Consider the following 16,899-nt stretch of genomic DNA (forward strand, 5'->3'; position numbering starts at 1 on the left):
ATACATATATAGACATCTCTTGACATGATTTTTTTTCACACTGATGTAGTGTTTCCTCTTATGATCAAGACATCAAAAGTATCTATTTTGCAAGTTTCTAACTTAGATATTCTTAAGTCCCATCAAATTTACATGCTTTGAAAAAATTTCAACACTTAATCCCTTTATCAGAGGTATTCCAATTATATCAGTTGATGGTAAAAACTTACAATTATTTCATGGGTAGTGATTTCATACTATGATTGTATAATAATACAATGCAACAACCTTCAAAAACTAGGTTAGGGCCATTTGTTTGATCCAAATTTTAAAATATACATTATTTTCATTCTAATGAACAATCACAAAAAAAAAAAAAAATTGAAAACAAAACCTAGAAAGTATTTTTTTAGCCCAATTAATATTAGGCCATTCATTTTGATGAGTTGTTTAGATCTAGGTCTTAGAATGATATTTTTTCTTTCCAAATTTTTTAGATAATGTTATTATCATTAGATTAATAATATTTAAAATAAAAAAAATTGAATTCATAAAGGCCTATATCTTAAAATTCATCAAATGGACGGTCTAGATTCATTATTGGAGGGGGCTCATTTTGACATATATAGGGTACAAATTAGTTTTTTTATTAAATTGATTATTGAGAGTGTGTTCAAAATTTTGGGTCATACAAATACCACAACACATGGATTTCTAAAAGTGTGGTTGCATTTTACTATGACACAACCGTTGTATGAAATCACTGCTGTTATTTCATTATTTTCAATACTATCATAAATATAAGTATTTTTTTTATAGATAGTCAAGGCTCTAAACAATCAAATTAGAACCCACCTCAAAAATTTCACTAGAAGATGTGGTTTTGATGCCCAAATATCCTCAAACTAATCATCTCAACATCAAGATGCATGGACATAAGAAAAAAATGGATTTTCAAGTTTTGGAAAGAGGGCATCTTGCAACGCATTTTTTTACTGTCAATTTTCAAGCTTTTAAAGTTTTTATAGATCTGGTCAATCTACACTATTTTGTAAGCTTTAAATTTTATAATTAAAGATTAAAAATATACTTTATAAGACGATCACACAAATTTCCAATATTGAAACCACATTTCTTGATACTATTTGAAGGCGTGCTTTCTTTTGATTATTTAGAGCTTCGGCTCTATACAATATGTATCCTAAATATAATGATAGTCAATTAATGATGGTCAATTTCAATATGCTTGCCCTTGGAGCCTGACTCCATTTCAATTAATAAGATGGTAGTCTGATTATCACAAAAAATTTAAACTGGTATGTCGGCTATATACAGTTTTAGTGCATTTGTGAAGTCTATAATCGAGATAGCATAAGTAGTAGCAATGCTACAAGCAATATACTCAGCTTCCATAGTACACCGAGATATGCAACCATACTTCTTACTGAACTAACAAACACAACCGCCTAAAAAGATGACTACATATTATGAGGTTGATTTTTATCACATGCATCTCTTGCAAAGCCTACAACAGAGTACCCAAGAGCCTCTAAGTTATTAGGTTGTAAGCACAATTTGTAGTTTTTAGTTTTCTAAATATATCTGCGTATCTTTTTTAGGGCTTGCCAATGAATCATCTTGGATTACTCTTAAATCTACTCATTAGGACCAAATGCATGACTTAAATAAGCTCTTGTGCATAATATGACAGGTATCATATACTCTACAACTTCAGCATATGGAATTTTTTCCAATTCAATTTTTGTCACTGTCACTTGAAGGACACATTTTCTCTAGTAATTTCAAGCTTTTACAAATGTGTATATTAACAGGTTTACAATTTTCTATATTTAATTTATGGGAAAATATATAATGAGACCATTTACTTTTGATACAAGGTGGTCACAATTAATATTGACCATTGAATGTGAAATTGGGTAGCTGCATTTATTTTATTGATCAATCTCAAAGTTCAAAATAAATTTTTTCGAACTTTGTGAGACATCCAAGTATCAGATTTTACATCAGATAGTTGTAAGTAATTGTGATCTCTCTACACCAAAGGTAAATGGTCTCATTGTATACAATCCCTTAATGTATTAAAATGCCCTCTAGAAAATTTTATTGAGATAAAAACAATAACCTTGAACTTCTATCTCTTATCTTAATGCCTAGTACAAAATGAGACTTATTTCATATCTCTTATCTCATAGTGGGAATTGAGCCGATACTTGTTATGGTTCATCATGCCAAAGTCATTGTAAGCAAACAAAAAGCCATCCACATACAAATATAAGATTATAAAATTGTTCCCTCTAGTAACATGCGCTATACGACTATTTTAGACCATAGAAATATTTCTTAATTTTGTATATGTTGTTTTATTGCTTTTAACTATATATCCTTCTGATTGCTCCATAGAAATATATTTTTTTAATTCTCCATTCAAAAAAATTGTTTTACCATCCATTTGAAATAATTTTAAATTATAATATACAACTAGTGTTAAGATGATCTTAATAGCTTTAAATTTGGCTACACGTGAATAGATCTTTATATAATCTATACCTTTCTTTAGGTAAACTATTTAGCTATCAATATAGTTTTATATTTTTATATAGATCTATTCACATTTAAGCTTGTTCTTCAAGACCCATTTGCAACCAATAACTTTTCTATCTTTAGGAAGATAAACCAACTCACAAACTTGATTAATTTTAATGAAATCAATTTGTAACTTGTATCCATTCAACTGAATCATGTGAGCTAGTAGCTTCGTTGTAGCTTTGAGATTCATCTATTGTATCTTCACTTGTTGGAGAATAATTATTTTCATCCATGAACACATAAAATTCATCTAAAGTGGTAGCGGGTGCCTGGTTCTTTTGCTTCTATGTGGCATACTAGTTTCAAATGAACCATTTTTACCAACTGTTGAGGGAGATTGAGTAATGGGGTCTTCGAGATTCTTATTTATATCAATTTTATATAAGTCAAGGCCTATTTAGTGCATGTTCATCATCCATATTTTTTAAGAAATGGACATTGCGACTCTCTTTTAAAGATATAAAATCAATAGCTATGTAGACAAAATCCAACTTAAGACCTTTAATGTCCAAATTACATATTTGGAACTACTTCGGTCCGAAGCAAGTCTACGAGCCAAAAAAAAATAGAAGATCCAAAGTAGCGTAATTTAGATTTTTTTAAAATTTAAAAATAAATACGAAATAAATATTCTCTTTTTGTAACCTCTCTAAGTTCTACCTCTCTCTTCCTTCTTTGTGTTTTTTGTTTGTTATCTCTTCCTTGTATTTGTACCCTTTTCATGTTCTCAATAAAAATCTCTTGCAAAGAAAAACAGTAAAGATAGAAGTTACATGAGATTTTTTAAAAGATGAGTTTTTATAAGGCCTAGGCTTATGAAAATAAAATAAAGCCTCACCTTAAATTTTCAACTGAAAAGCACTTTTGGCAACAAAAATCTCTATTATAGCTCTAAAATCAATTTTCAATATCGATAATAATTTTTTTAAAAAAATTGGTTTTTTTATGTTCAAGATAAAAAGATTGATATAGTTTTAATACTTAAATTGTAATTTTCAATGAGTTATGAGATGTGGCTTTATCTGTTTTGATAGGGCTACTTTTTTAAATAACTATAATTCTGAGGGGCATGTGCGTAACCTTCTCACTAATCTCTTAAAGAATTGTATATAATGAAATCATTTATCTTTAATACAAAAGAGTCATAATTACATATAATCATCTTATGTCAAATCGGATAGTTTGGGTATATTACGAAGTTCGAAAAGAATTTCATTTGAAATTTAAGCTTCGTATAAAAGGTGGCCAACTAATTTCACATCCAATAGCCAATAGTGAAGAGTAGTTGGGACTACATTTGTACAAATGTAGACATCTCATTGTACACTCTTCCTCCCTCTTCTCTAAATAAGAGAGGAAGGGCGAACGATAATATCTCACTACACAAATTCAAAACCTACGCGTTCGTTTTAATGGCGCATTCTTCCTCTCTCTACACTCTCTGCAAACCGCGCTCAAAACCATTATCCATGTACGCGATTAGGTATCCAGGTTCTGCTAAGCGGCTATATTAGAGAGAGAGAGTGGATGAATAAATTGAGAAAACATCAAACCCACCAATCTATATACTCGTGAGAGAGGGAGAGAGCCCACAAATGCACCGACATGGACTTGTGTTTCAGCTTCCAAGACGATGGTGATTGGACGGACCCGGATTTCATAGAAGCTCTGTTTCGTAAAGAAAAGGAGCTCATTGCTGTAAAGAAAGCTACACAACCTCCTCCTCCTCCTCCACCTTCACCTTCTCTCACATCACTTCTCATTCCTACGAATCCTACCCCAAATGATCACCAAAACTCAACACAAGTACCCATATTAGATGATTTTAGTACTGGCTTCTCTCCCCCGAGGGAACTTTCACAGAGTTTTAAAGAGATTACCAAAGGAAAAGAACCCAAAAAGAAGAACAATGGTTCGTGTTTTGGTGGGGCTGGATTGGGACCAAGAAATGGGGGCCGTGGTCGAGTTGGGTTTGAGGGAAAGGAGAAGGACATCGAAGCATTGAAGGTATGAATTATTTAATTCGAAATTTTTGAAGGAGATCCAGATTTCAGTTTTATGTTATTCATTTGATTTGGATTCATTATATTTGTCAATGTTGGAGTTTAGTTTGATTGTTTGCAGTAGTGGGGTGAGTATTTATTACAATAAACATGAATGTCTGTAATGATTATATTATCGTGTCTTATGCTCTTTGATGGTTAGTTCTTTATGGAGTTTGGTTTGATTGATTGTGCTAATTGGGTGATTTCTGTGAAAAGTTAGTATTGTTTTTTGAGTTCTAGGAAGTGGTTATTACTGTGAAATCATGCGTTTGTATGTTGCAGTGATTCTATTATCTTGCCTCTTGTTTTGGTAATTCATTTGATATGGATTCATGTTGTTGATTTAAGTAACAGAGTTATTTACATTATTGTATATGAATTAAATGGGATCTACATATGTGAAACCATTGAGAACTCGGGCACTACTATAGTGAAAACTAAGCTTGAAATCTTTAATTATTAACTTTTCCTAAATAGTTTGATGGATGAATCCACGCAAAACAATATTCAGTCTTTTCAAGTAGAAATTATCTGTTTCTAACAGGTATGTATAGGCTAAAACTACTTCATCTCATCTGCCACAATATTGCTTCTCAAAATGATTTTTCTCTTCTCCACACTCTCCACCAAGTCACATTTTCCCATTTTCTTCCAACTTGTTGTCGATCTTCACAATTCCAAGGGTATGACCTTTCTCATGCCACAAACACATCCTTATCCCATTCTCTAGCCTTGGACTTGAGCAATTGAAACTCCTTGGAAAGCTATATGTGGTCACCATTCCACATTGAAGGAAGCATGCTCATCCTTAATCACTCATGTTGGTTTTTCGAAGGGCTTGTGTATAGGAATTCATTCGGCACACTATATAAACAACTTCAAGGAAGCTTTGCATGGTCTTAGTAACCCCAGCTCCTTCTCTGTTTATGGAACCTTGTCACATTTATTTCTCCTCTTAAGTTTCACGATATCCATTTAGTTTTACTTCTTACTTTGTACTAATATGTACCCCTCAAATGCATTACTCTGGTGGGGACATTGGAGACTTTCATCTCTCAATATCCTCAGGCTTGCTTTAAATAGCCCCAATGTGACTGCTACCAACCACCTTTTAGTATTTCCACCCAGGTCTCCCTTTCTAATGAATTTTCACCCCAACCCTCCTACCCTTGTAGTTCATGTACTTGCTTAGTTAACGGGTTCTCTATCATTTCTTATTTTACACTAGTACTTTTATTTCCATACTTTTCTATCATTTAAGTTCACTTCTCCCTCTTATATATCCCTTAATGTATTAATTTTCCTGAGAATGTGCCCCTTCTTTCTACCAGATTTCCTTATTTCATTAATCACACTATCAGTTACACTAAGCTTATTCCATCTCAGGTGTTTTGGAATTTTCTTTCCTGATATATAACGTTTTCTAGGATGACACACGCCCATCTTACCAATTGTTTCCTAACCACCTGATTTTTCCTCAAAATTCTTATTAGCACATTCATTCTTTCCTTATCTTCCTCCAAATTTTAATTGAATGAGGAAACAAAGTGATCCATCATTACCCCAAGTAACTAATATCCTTGTCAGGTTATGAGCCCTGACTTTCCTTATCCATATATATGACTTTGTAACAATGAAATCATTTTGTCCCCTTCCTAACCCCTTTAACTTCATATTTCTAGCCCCCATTCCTCTGGGTGTCCCTTATTACAATTATTCTATTTCGACTTCTTGGCGCCCTGAGGACTACATTAAACCACATTGCAGCTGGAGCTTGGAACATCATGGACATATGCACCAACCTGATAGCTCCTCAAGCAATCTTATCACATTTAGATGGTTGCCTTCCATCATCGGCAGGCATATGAGGCCTATTATCATATAGGCCTTCTTTTCCTCTGCATTTATGATTTTACGAAGTGCCACCTAGTATATATCATTGCTAATATCAAAATGGATAGGGAATATATGGGATGATTCCATCTTTCTATCCCTCATGAAAGAAATTATTGTCTTTCTTCCCTGCAGAATGCTCCTGTGAACCTCGCCCCTCCTTCTTTATTGCTAAGGTCAAAATGCATTGGAAATATTTGGGATGCTAATATGCTATTTGTTCCTTCCACTTATCAAAAAACTACAAAGGATTTCTTCCCTGCTAAGCGTTAACATATCAGTTTGGAAGCACATGTAAAGAATCAGAACATTTATGATGCACGTTGCTTGCCAATGGCATTGTCTGTATGCATCGATTATATTGCTTTAATATTCTTCATACTTATATGATGGTAACACTGGCTTCTTCTGTAATTTGCAGGCAGAGTCGAGATGCCTCTCTGAGCAACTTGCTCATCGGGTATGTTTTGTTTAATATGATACAGGCTTTTGTTAATGCTAGAAAAGTTAGCTGTACAAGTTGGAATGCTACCTCAGGTTCTTGGGAGAGAGTGAGGGAGGAGGGGGACCATGCCTGTTGGCAATAACTATCATTTCATCACACAATAATCATTAGTCTTATTATTAGTGCTACGAAGAGAGGGAGGGAGGGAGAAGGGAGCGAGGGAGGGAGAAGGGAGGGAGGGAGGGAGACCATGCCCATTGTCAATAACAATCACTCCTTCACACTAGAATCTCTAGTTTTATTATTGGTTCTCTTCCATGAACAGTTGCAGATAATTATCAAGTGTACCTTGCCTTATGTGCTGACTATCATAGAGGAAAACCTCAATTAATCGAACTCTTTCATTCATGATGCCATTGTTTTGTTATATATCATGCTTTCTTATGATTGATGGATGCATGAAACTATGCAATCCTGACCCACAGGGTTGAAAGACCTGTCTATAAACAATGACTTAAAAGGATGAAGAACAAAAAGTTAATTTTCTCATTTTTAATTTAACTCTTCTTGTCCTTCATCGATATTGGCATTGGAATCTTGAAATCATTTTTTAAAATATTTTTTATGTATATAATTTCGTACCAAGTTGTTCATGAAATATCATGGTTTCAGGACCATGAGTACAAGGAGCTTGTAAAAAGGAGAGATGAGAAGGATGAGCAGCTCAGAAATGCCTTATCCCAAACTGCGGAAAAGGAAGCAGAAATCCAGCGACTAAAGAGGACAAGCTTGTGAGTAGAACTGTTATTTATTGATTTATTCTATGACAACGACCAAATGCCCATGAGTGGACAAAGTGTTTAGTGCTCTTCTGCTAATTGCTTGCTGATATTTCCTAATTATTATTTTTTCCTTCATTGTGGTTCCAGTTTATCCAATTAATGTAAATAGGTAATTTGGACTCTAATTTGTAGTGCGTGATTGCAGACAAACAGAAGCTTGTGGGGAAGAATCTTGTCGGGTTTCTTTGCCATTGCCTCCCACAGGCAATTGTCATGACCAGATTGGGCCTGGATATCCTGTTACTGATAATATCAGCATCACTGTTAATACCCCATGGATTAGAGAGGGGACATCAAAAAGATTGTCTAGGACGAACATGAGCAGTTTAGATACATCAATAGGAGAGCCTTCTTCACGGTCTCAGTTGTTTGACAGTCATGGTCCTAATAGAAAGGATTCTACACCCAATTTATCTGCTGGGTTGGAATTAAAAAGCCGGCATCTAGTTGAAAGTGGTAATGAATAAAGTTTTTTTTTTTGAATGGTTATAATGGGTAAATATTTAGGGAATTAAGGTTTAGATTTTCAAAAATTTATGTTTTGATGCATTGGGGAAGTATGCTAGAATCCCATGGACCATGGAAAAATCATGGTTTATTGGGTCATCCACCATCTGTTGAAGTGATGGACAGTAAGTGTGAACCCAACGGGAGGAGACATGACCCAAATGGTGTGCCCCACTCTATCTCCATTACTGTCCATGGTTTTAAAGGTTGGTGATGACCCAGTGAATTATGAAATATTTTCTTATTTTATTCCCAAAGATTGAGTCTTTCTCTAAAGTGCCTTGTTTGGGTATAATTAATATCTGATTTCTTTCAGCTTCAAGGCCAAGTCATGGCATTTACGGCCCTCAGGTAATTAAAGACGTTACCATTTCTTCTTCTTTTTTTTCCATGCCGTGCATTCAATTAGCCGCACTTATCTTCCAAAGGACAGCAGTTTGTAGTGATATAGAGACTGACTTATGAATGATTTTTTTCTTTTTAACAATGACTTTGTTCTTCTGATAATTGAGCTCATAAAAAATACTTCCATTGTGCTAATTTTCTGAAGATATCTTCCTTCAGGCACAAGACAATATCTGCCCAGAGACTAGTGCACAACCAAAGCGCACTGAAGCAATAGGAGTTCAGACTGATATGGATTTGGGTGATTGTCAGTTTGGAAGGAATGATGACCTCTCTGAGAAGTATGAAATCCAAAACAAGTTGCTCCAAATCTGGCACTCCCCGACTGATAATAGATCAGGGCATAACTTAGTGTCAAAGTTGTTTGTGACTTGTGCTACAGATTTGCATGTGCTTTTTAGATGCATGACTAATGTCTCCTCCGATAATTTAGACCCTGTGGCTAAAGGAGGTGGTTCTGGTCAATCGGTTGAGGCTGCAAAAGTGTGTCGTCTTTATGCAATATTAACTAAAGTAAGTACTCTAATATCGGTAGCTCTCATCTTTAGCTTGGCTCGAAGAAAATGGTGGATGGTACATATTGTTAAGAGTAAGGGTCTGTCTGGATGTCGTTCAAAACTAGTGCCATGTGTATTTTGGGTGGCTTTTTACATAGCACCCAGAATATGTAATTGTGGCTGCTTTTGAAGCCAGTTTTTTTAGCCCTTTTAGGTGCACACACACGCAAGAATGGCTGCTACTTTGTGTGAAAAAAATAGAAATACCAGGTCCAACCCTAAATGCAAAGTGGGAACTTTTTATAGAACTTGATGCAGAAGCTGACCCAAAACACATGCAGTAGCCAAACAATCTATGTACTTTGTACTTAACTGCCTCTTATATACTTTCTTTAGGTAGTTCAGTGATAGGATTCGAACTTGGGATGTAGGGCTGCAACAATTGGCACTGTAAATATCTCGACCCAAGCCAGACTTTTATATCTCTTAATGCTTGAAACGTCACATATTATATGTGCCTTTTGAATATGCAGATCTTTAATTTTCTAAAATAAATGGAAAGTTAGCTATACATGTGGAGTGCCTCACGAGTCTGTTGATAAGCAAGAAGTTTTACTAGAATATGAAATTATGGAGGATTGGTGGATCATTTCCATCACTTAAATAGTAGTAAAAACTTGCTGATTGTTGGGGACTTTGCTTCATGTGCTCTCTCTCCCTCTCTTTCTCTGCAACTCTAGACATCACGCTGTGGCACCTGCCACCCTGATTACTGCTGGGAAACTGTTTCTCTCTGAATGCTAACTTGGGACCTGGTGAGAATGGAATTCTAGACAGCATGTTATGTCCCCTGACACCCTGACTACTGCCTAGAAATAGTTCTCTCTCTCTCATCCCTGCCACCCCCCCCCCTCCGTCCTCTTCTCATGAATATGGATTATCTAGATTGCTTTTTTGGTATTTACACTTTATCTTGGATTTGCTTTCATCAATTTCTAGAATAGTTATTTGTTTATTTTATCTTGTGGATTCAACAGATGAATAATGAGATGGCTGGGCTAGATTCTTTGGTGGATGCCATACTTGACCTATGCAACTTTGAAAATGTGAGTTCAAAAATTGGTTTAGTATGTTTGTCTAGTTCAATCAGTTACTTAAATGATTACATTGTGTACAGTTGATTTATTTATTTAGAAATTAACATGCATACAGTATTACAGTCATAAGAGATAGGCTGTTTTGCAAGATTCTTTTACTTCTGTGGGGTACTTTTAAATATAAAAAAAATATTGACCAGATGCTCGTCATTTTGTGATAGTTTTTTTTTTGGTTGAAAATTAGCATGGCATCTAACAAAAAACTTGAAATTCACTTTGTTTTTTTCTTCTAAAAGCGCTTTCCAAAATTCATTCACAAGAGAGCTTTGCAGCAGCCTTGGAAGCGTTTTCACACCTAGATAGGTTTGAAGCCGCTTTCTCATAAAAAATAGATAAAGATTGGGGAAGCATCTTACCAGCTAGTGAGTTGCGCTTTCTTATAGAGCGCTTTTTCGCAAAAAAGACGTGCCCTGAGTGTCATGATTTTTTCACAGATTATGATTCGTTTAATTTTATATTGTACACCAATGTAGAAAGCACAGTGTATCTTCTTAAAATATCTTCAACTATATCACCCTTTGGGTTTTAAACATGTTGTACAGTGATTTGGCCACCGGACCATGGTAAAATAGTCATTTAAAAATTTACGAGGCAAGTACTGATATTTTGAGAAATCGCTAATAGTTCAAGTTACATGATCAATGCATGGTTCCAAGCAGTATCGTATTTTCTCAATAATAAATAGGGGGATATAATACATTACACAAATTTTAGCACTACGAATATTGTAAAAAAAAAATGCATATACTTCCTAATGGTCTGAGCTAGTTAACCATTTATCATTTGTAATTTTCATTTTAATAGGAGATGTTGTCTTTCATAAGTCTTATCATGCTATTAGCCTATCAGTCGATAGAAATTTTTTCTTGTCTTCCTGGCTAAATTTGAACTGCACGAATTCAGTGGTTAGTATTTATGTGATTTTACATTGTGGATAATACTAGGTTTATGAAGCCGGAAATGGTACCTTATCTTCTTATTTCCTGCAGGTTGATGTTGTCTGTAGCTCACTACGTATTCTGCATTTCATCTTGCACTACATTCTTGCTTTTGACACGAAATATATGAAAAGGTACCTTATGCTCCGTTTTATCTCTGCTTCTTGTGGATTTGTAAATTTTCCTAAATATACTTCTACAAGAACTGTAATGTACTTTGTTCAGTTAATCACTTCCTAATCACTGGTCATAAACCTGATATATCCTTTGTGTATGTCTGGGAAAGACTGATTAGATTTTCATTTTTTTCAATGGCCTAGTGTACGTATCTTTTGTGTGTGCGCATGTGGGGTGGGGTAGGGTGGGGTGAGGGAGGAACTATGTGTTTTTTTTTGATAAATGTTGACTTTTGTATTGCTATACAGAGATAGAGTACAGTTTTGGGTTTAATCCCAAAGTTGTACTCTCTCTCTCTATAGCAATACAAAAGTCAACATTTATCAAAAAAAAAAAAAAAACACACACATAGGGAGGCACTGTGTGTTTGTGGCTCAACTTTGTATGGCTGACCTTGGTAAGTGCTAATTTTTGCATTTGAAATGAGGTTCAAGCTCTAGCACAACACTGATTTATTGTAAATTCATGATACCCTATATGATGTAGGTAACATATTTGAGCATGTAACTAGCTATGCCACTTTATTTATTTGTAGTTGTAACTTTCTCACAAAGAAAATATTGTTCTGTAACTTTTTAGTTGGATAATCATATATTATCTTATCGTATCTCTTGTTCCGGTTATAGTTGATGACTTGTGACTAGTACCCAAGTTGACTGATTTTCTAGTTGAGTCAGATTCCAAAACTCAGTTCAGATGTGTCCCATTAAACTAACTTAACCACTGGGGAATGCCTTATTTGATGGGTTCCACTCTCTCTATCCATTGCCATCCATTGCCTTCAATGGATGGTGATTTATGGTCGTTTGAATTTTAGTATGCTTTGCCTTGAATGTTCATTCTCAAGTGCTTGTTTGCTCTTAAGACTTATGCTGTGCATGAACACATCTCAGGAGCAATGATGAGGTGGGTCATCGCCAAGATTCAAATTCTCTGAAGGAAAAAAGAGAGGAGAATTTTGAGAAATGGAAAGAGCGCTTCAGGTTTATATTTGGCCCAGAGAAAGCATCCTCTTTAGATTATTTTTCTCCAAGGGTGAAGTGCTCAGATTTTGAAGCTCCATTCAAGAACAAGCGGGAAAATCTGAGCAACAATGTAGATGTATTCTCTATAAATTGGATGAGTTTATTTGAGAAATTACATCAAACTGCTGTGGCAAATACGAGTCAGAGTGTACAATTGGAAGCAATATCCATAATGAACTTGGTTGTGATGAGAAGTGAACCCAACATGGAAAGGGAGACGTAAGTTTTAGTCTATCTACTAGTTTTTGGGAACTTAATTCTCTCTCTCTCTCTCTCTCTCTCACACACACACACACCCTCCTCCCTCCCTCCCTGAAGAAATGTCCTTCCCATGGCAGCTTTGGGACTGTATCAATGTTCGAGAACATCTCAAAGCTTTTGAAGATGAAAGCAGCAATCCTTGTTCGGTTGCAGGCGGTTCGACTACTTTTTCTGCTATTGAATTGTAGGTCTGCATTCAAATTGGATTTTGATTAGCCCATGTACTTAAATTTGTTGATCTTCTTTGTTTTTTCCAATGATAATCTTATTTCACCTACTATCATATACATTTAAATGCAATTCTCTGTTGAACGTTTTATGGAAATAGGTTTTTTTTGAAGTGGTGGTTGCAGATTTTCTGTTGAAAGAGTAGATGTTTGGTGAGCTCTTCAAAATCTGATAATTCCCTTGTATATTTTGAGGTTTATGTCATTAATAAGGAAAAGCCTAAGATCTTTCTTTCAAGGGTGGGGTTTGTATAAGGCTGCAGAATCACAGTGAGGCTCACCTTCAAATAATATTGAAAGACATTTTAGTACTGAAAATCTTTGTGATGTCCTGAAATTTATTTTCATCTCTAATTATAAAATTTAAAGCTTAAAAAATATTGTAGATCGAGCAAATCTACGAATACTTGAAAATTGATGGTCTAGAAAGCGCATTACAAGTGCACTATTTTCAAGACTTGAAATCCATTTTTTCTCATGTTCATACATCTTGAGGTTAAAATGAGATTGATTTGAGGATTTTTGCGCATCAAAACAATTTCTTCTAATGAATTTTGCATTGCGCCTTATTTAATTGTTTAGGGCCTCACCTTTATATAAACTTTTTCCGTCTTTCAATATTATGGTACAAAAGAGAAATTCATTTGCTAAAATCAAACGGCAATTTTATGTTCAAATCTTTAGGAAAATCATTATTTCCTCCCTATATGCAGAATCATTTTTCCCTTTGTTTCTTTTTTGTTTGAATATTAATTTTTCTGATTTCCTTTCAGGCCCAGGGCTCCTGAAACTCTTTAATGGTGGATCTGCAGATGATTCGCATCATGGTCCAGAAGATGCTTCTAGGATACTCGTCTGTGTTCTAGAAGGCTTGGCAGAGTGCTTGTGTTGTGATGGGAATGGGACAAAGGTATGTTAACTTTTGAAGTCATCTTATTTCTATATTAGAAATTTCCTATTTGAAGCTTAGAAAGAAAAAAAAATCTGAGAAAAAACTGACAAGGTGATTGGTTGAATGCTGAAGCAAAAAAAAACCGAAAGTGCCAAGTTTGAAGATGAGTTTCTTTTTAGGGCACTGCCCCATTATTGTTTTGTACCTTTGACTTTTTTATTTTGCACCTTTTGGTTTTTGTGGCGGTCTTCATTTTGATAGAAGGTTAAAAACAAATAAATGGCAACAAGACTGAGAAGAAAGAAAATGTATGGAAAGAAAAGGAAATCTGAAAAAACAGAGAAAGAACTGGTGAGAAAAAATGTGAAGACAATTAGAAAAATGGAGAGAGAGAGAGAGAGAGAGAGAGAGAGAGAGAGAGGTCCCTTCAAGAAATCGAAAGAGAGTCTTCTTTTTTGTGAATTCTCTTGAAATTTGCAGGAGTGCATACTTCGTAGGCATGCAATCCATGTCATGGCATTTATTGCGGCTTCTGGGAAAAGTGGCACTGGAATTTTATTAAATTGTGCAATTTCTATCAAAGTCAACTTTTTAGAGTCACTCTTGAAGATATTGACATCGGAACTGGACTCTGAAGAAGCAGAAATAACTGCAAATGTGTCACCCAAAGAGAGGTGGATTTTATCTTTTGCATTTTAAGTTTCTGAAGATATAAATAATATTCTTCTACTGTTCATTTGTAATATGAACTTTTCTTGCCATCCACTGAGACATTGGCTTTTAATATCCATTTTAGTTTTCTAATTGTATTTTGCTGTAATTATTATATGAAAAATGTTAATGAGGTTTATTTCTTACTCTCTTTTGGATAATCTCTATTATTGTATATCAATCTCCTATTGATTACTTATTATACATTTATTAACGTTGCAAAGACCCACAAACTAATTTTTTCCATACATAGTCATATAAAACTTTTCCTTTCAAAATGTCAGAAAAATCAAAAGCTGGGATGAATCTCGTTTTCGGAAATTCTTTTTATATGGGAAATTTTTCGAAATTTTGGTTCCCCTTAGGTTAAAAAAAAAATGCTTAGAAAACTAAAAACTGAAATTTGAGTTAGGAAAGATATTTTTCGTATATTATTAACCTTGTCTTGTGAAGAACATTGTTCTGGAAAAATAAAAGCAGGAATCCCTTGCATTATTATGAGAAACACCTTTTTTTGGAAAATTTTCTGTATTCTCTTAAGATCAATGACAAATAACTCTATTTCTCTTTTTGCTAATTATTCTTGACCAGTATTACGGAACTCCCCCGAGTCCAATCGAACTCGGAAGAGTAGGGTGAGGCTGAGTTACCCCGAGTTGTGTACAACTCGACACATAAAAAAATTGAAAAAACTGCAAAAATTGTAAAAGATATGGGACTGTTCTATAAATTTTTATATATAAATTGGATGTTTTGGAAAATATTGGTGAGTTTTTTTTGGCATAAATTCTATTTTATTATTTTTTTGAATTTTTAATATGCCCCCTACTATAAATCATTTTTTTTATTCATTTTTCTATACTTTTTAAACCTTATTTGGAATTTTTAATGTTGTTTTTGGTTTTATTTAAATTTTAGTAGCTTCATTGTATTTTTCAAAATTTTATTTTATTTTTATTTTTCATTTATGTAATTCACCTGGCCGAGGCCTATTCCTAATCATTATTCTTGACTGTGGTTGGTTCTTACTTTTTTGCCCTATTTATCTTTTAATGGACAGGACATTGCTTATTCGAGAAGCTTTAATTCTTTTGTGTCGACTGGTTTCTAACCCCACTTACTCTAAGCTTGTTTTGGAGAGCTTAACAAGCAGCCGAGAAATGTCAAGATCAGCCATTGATATAACAAACCGGATCACCAGAAAACGCAGAGATGACCGTAGATCGGCAAACCAGGGTGACATTGTAGACTTAGCTCGTGTATTTAGGGCAAGGATTTTGCCTGCACTAGATACCTCTATAATTCAAAATCAATGTGCTTATGGCTAGTGTGGTGGGATGTAAGAGATACTGACTAAATTAATCCAGACCATTCAGGTCGACGCTGATATTGGAGATGGAATGTGATGATGTTGGACTGATCAGTGAATTTTGTATGTAATGGCTGTGAACTGTAGAATATTTTTGAGGAAACGATTTTGAGCTTCTGTTCATTCTCATTTCTTTTCTTGGGTTCTAATCACCAGACAGCAGTTGGTTTTATCCAGTTTATAGCGACAAGAAATAAATGAAAGCTATGTTGCTGATGAAAAGATTGACAAGTACGAATAATTCATCTTTGATTCAATTTTCACGGAAATTTCTCAAACGACTCGAGGGATTAACTACTTAATATCGGACTATTTTGATTAAATTTTAAAAATCTTATCCAAGGACACCATTAGAAATTTTAGCGGGGGTACTAATCAATTTCAATCAAATAACATTTGAGACCAATGAAAGAGCCCAGGGTGCGAAATCCGAATGTTGGGTCTTCTGGTCTTTTGGGGAAGAAGCCAACGAGCAAATGTGTTTGAGGTGGGCTCAGTTGCTTGCTTCAGTGGTTCGAAGAGGTTTGCAAGCGAGGAGATGGAATTCAAATCGAGGGGTTATTCTAGCTTTTGGAGAATGTATACTATGCTCGTCTGGGAGCACAGTATACATCTACTCCAACATCGAATGATTTTTTCAATCTGGCTTTTGTCGAAAGAATAATATGCTCCCCCTGGAGCAGTGTACATTTACTCCCTCGGTCAGAACATCTACTTAAGATGGTGTACTGTGATTACATAAAACTCAAGTTGTACATCTTTACTTTGTCCACTTAATTCTAATTCTATGTGTGACATTTTCTTCAACTCCCCATTTTTTTGGATTATCGATCTAAAATATAGAGAGGAAACACTTTTGGTATTTCTTGACTGTCAATATTAATTACTTCCTTGTCTCTTATCCTATTATTACAAAACTTCA

General features: G+C 34.6%; 1 protein-coding gene across 12 annotated transcripts; it reads left to right on the top strand.

Moving 5' to 3' along the window:
* The first annotated feature begins 3,850 nt into the window (after positions 1–3,850).
* SUV2 (protein dimerization) lies at positions 3,851–16,100 on the top strand. 12 transcript variants are annotated; one of them, XM_088860990.1, is made up of 14 exons: positions 3,960–4,593; positions 6,946–6,984; positions 7,642–7,760; positions 7,957–8,267; positions 8,635–8,669; positions 8,883–9,004; positions 9,157–9,236; positions 10,258–10,326; positions 11,367–11,449; positions 12,386–12,736; positions 12,856–12,962; positions 13,779–13,915; positions 14,378–14,571; positions 15,669–16,100. In XM_088860990.1, the coding sequence occupies exons 6-14, from the start codon at positions 8,986–8,988 to the stop codon at positions 15,934–15,936; spliced, it is 1,308 nt and encodes a 435-aa protein (XP_088717116.1). In that variant the 5' UTR covers positions 3,960–4,593; positions 6,946–6,984; positions 7,642–7,760; positions 7,957–8,267; positions 8,635–8,669; positions 8,883–8,985; the 3' UTR covers positions 15,937–16,100. The 12 variants fall into 12 exon arrangements, 8 of the variants coding, with proteins under 8 accessions (XP_006854095.1, XP_088717111.1, XP_020529060.1 ...); XR_016051372.1 differs by having other exon boundaries at positions 3,851–4,593; positions 8,883–9,236; positions 12,856–12,966; XM_006854033.4 differs by having other exon boundaries at positions 3,851–4,593; positions 8,883–9,236.
* The last annotated feature ends 799 nt before the right edge of the window (positions 16,101–16,899 follow it).

The sequence above is a fragment of the Amborella trichopoda genome, chromosome 3, assembly GCF_054954075.1.
Source record: "Amborella trichopoda isolate Santa Cruz 75 chromosome 3, AtrichopodaSantaCruz75HAP2 v2.0, whole genome shotgun sequence".
In the NCBI taxonomy this organism is placed as follows: Eukaryota; Viridiplantae; Streptophyta; class Magnoliopsida; order Amborellales; family Amborellaceae; genus Amborella; species Amborella trichopoda.

Bases quoted from the DNA above. Each gene is read 5' to 3' on its own strand.
- SUV2 (XM_006854033.4), top strand. From the start codon at position 4,192: ATGGACTTGTGTTTCAGCTTCCAAGACGATGGTGATTGGACGGACCCG. The intron at 6,985-7,641 runs GTATGTTTTGTT...TCATGGTTTCAG, and splicing joins CTGAGCAACTTGCTCATCGG to GACCATGAGTACAAGGAGCT. The intron at 12,963-13,778 runs GTAGGTCTGCAT...ATTTCCTTTCAG, and splicing joins ACTTTTTCTGCTATTGAATT to GCCCAGGGCTCCTGAAACTC.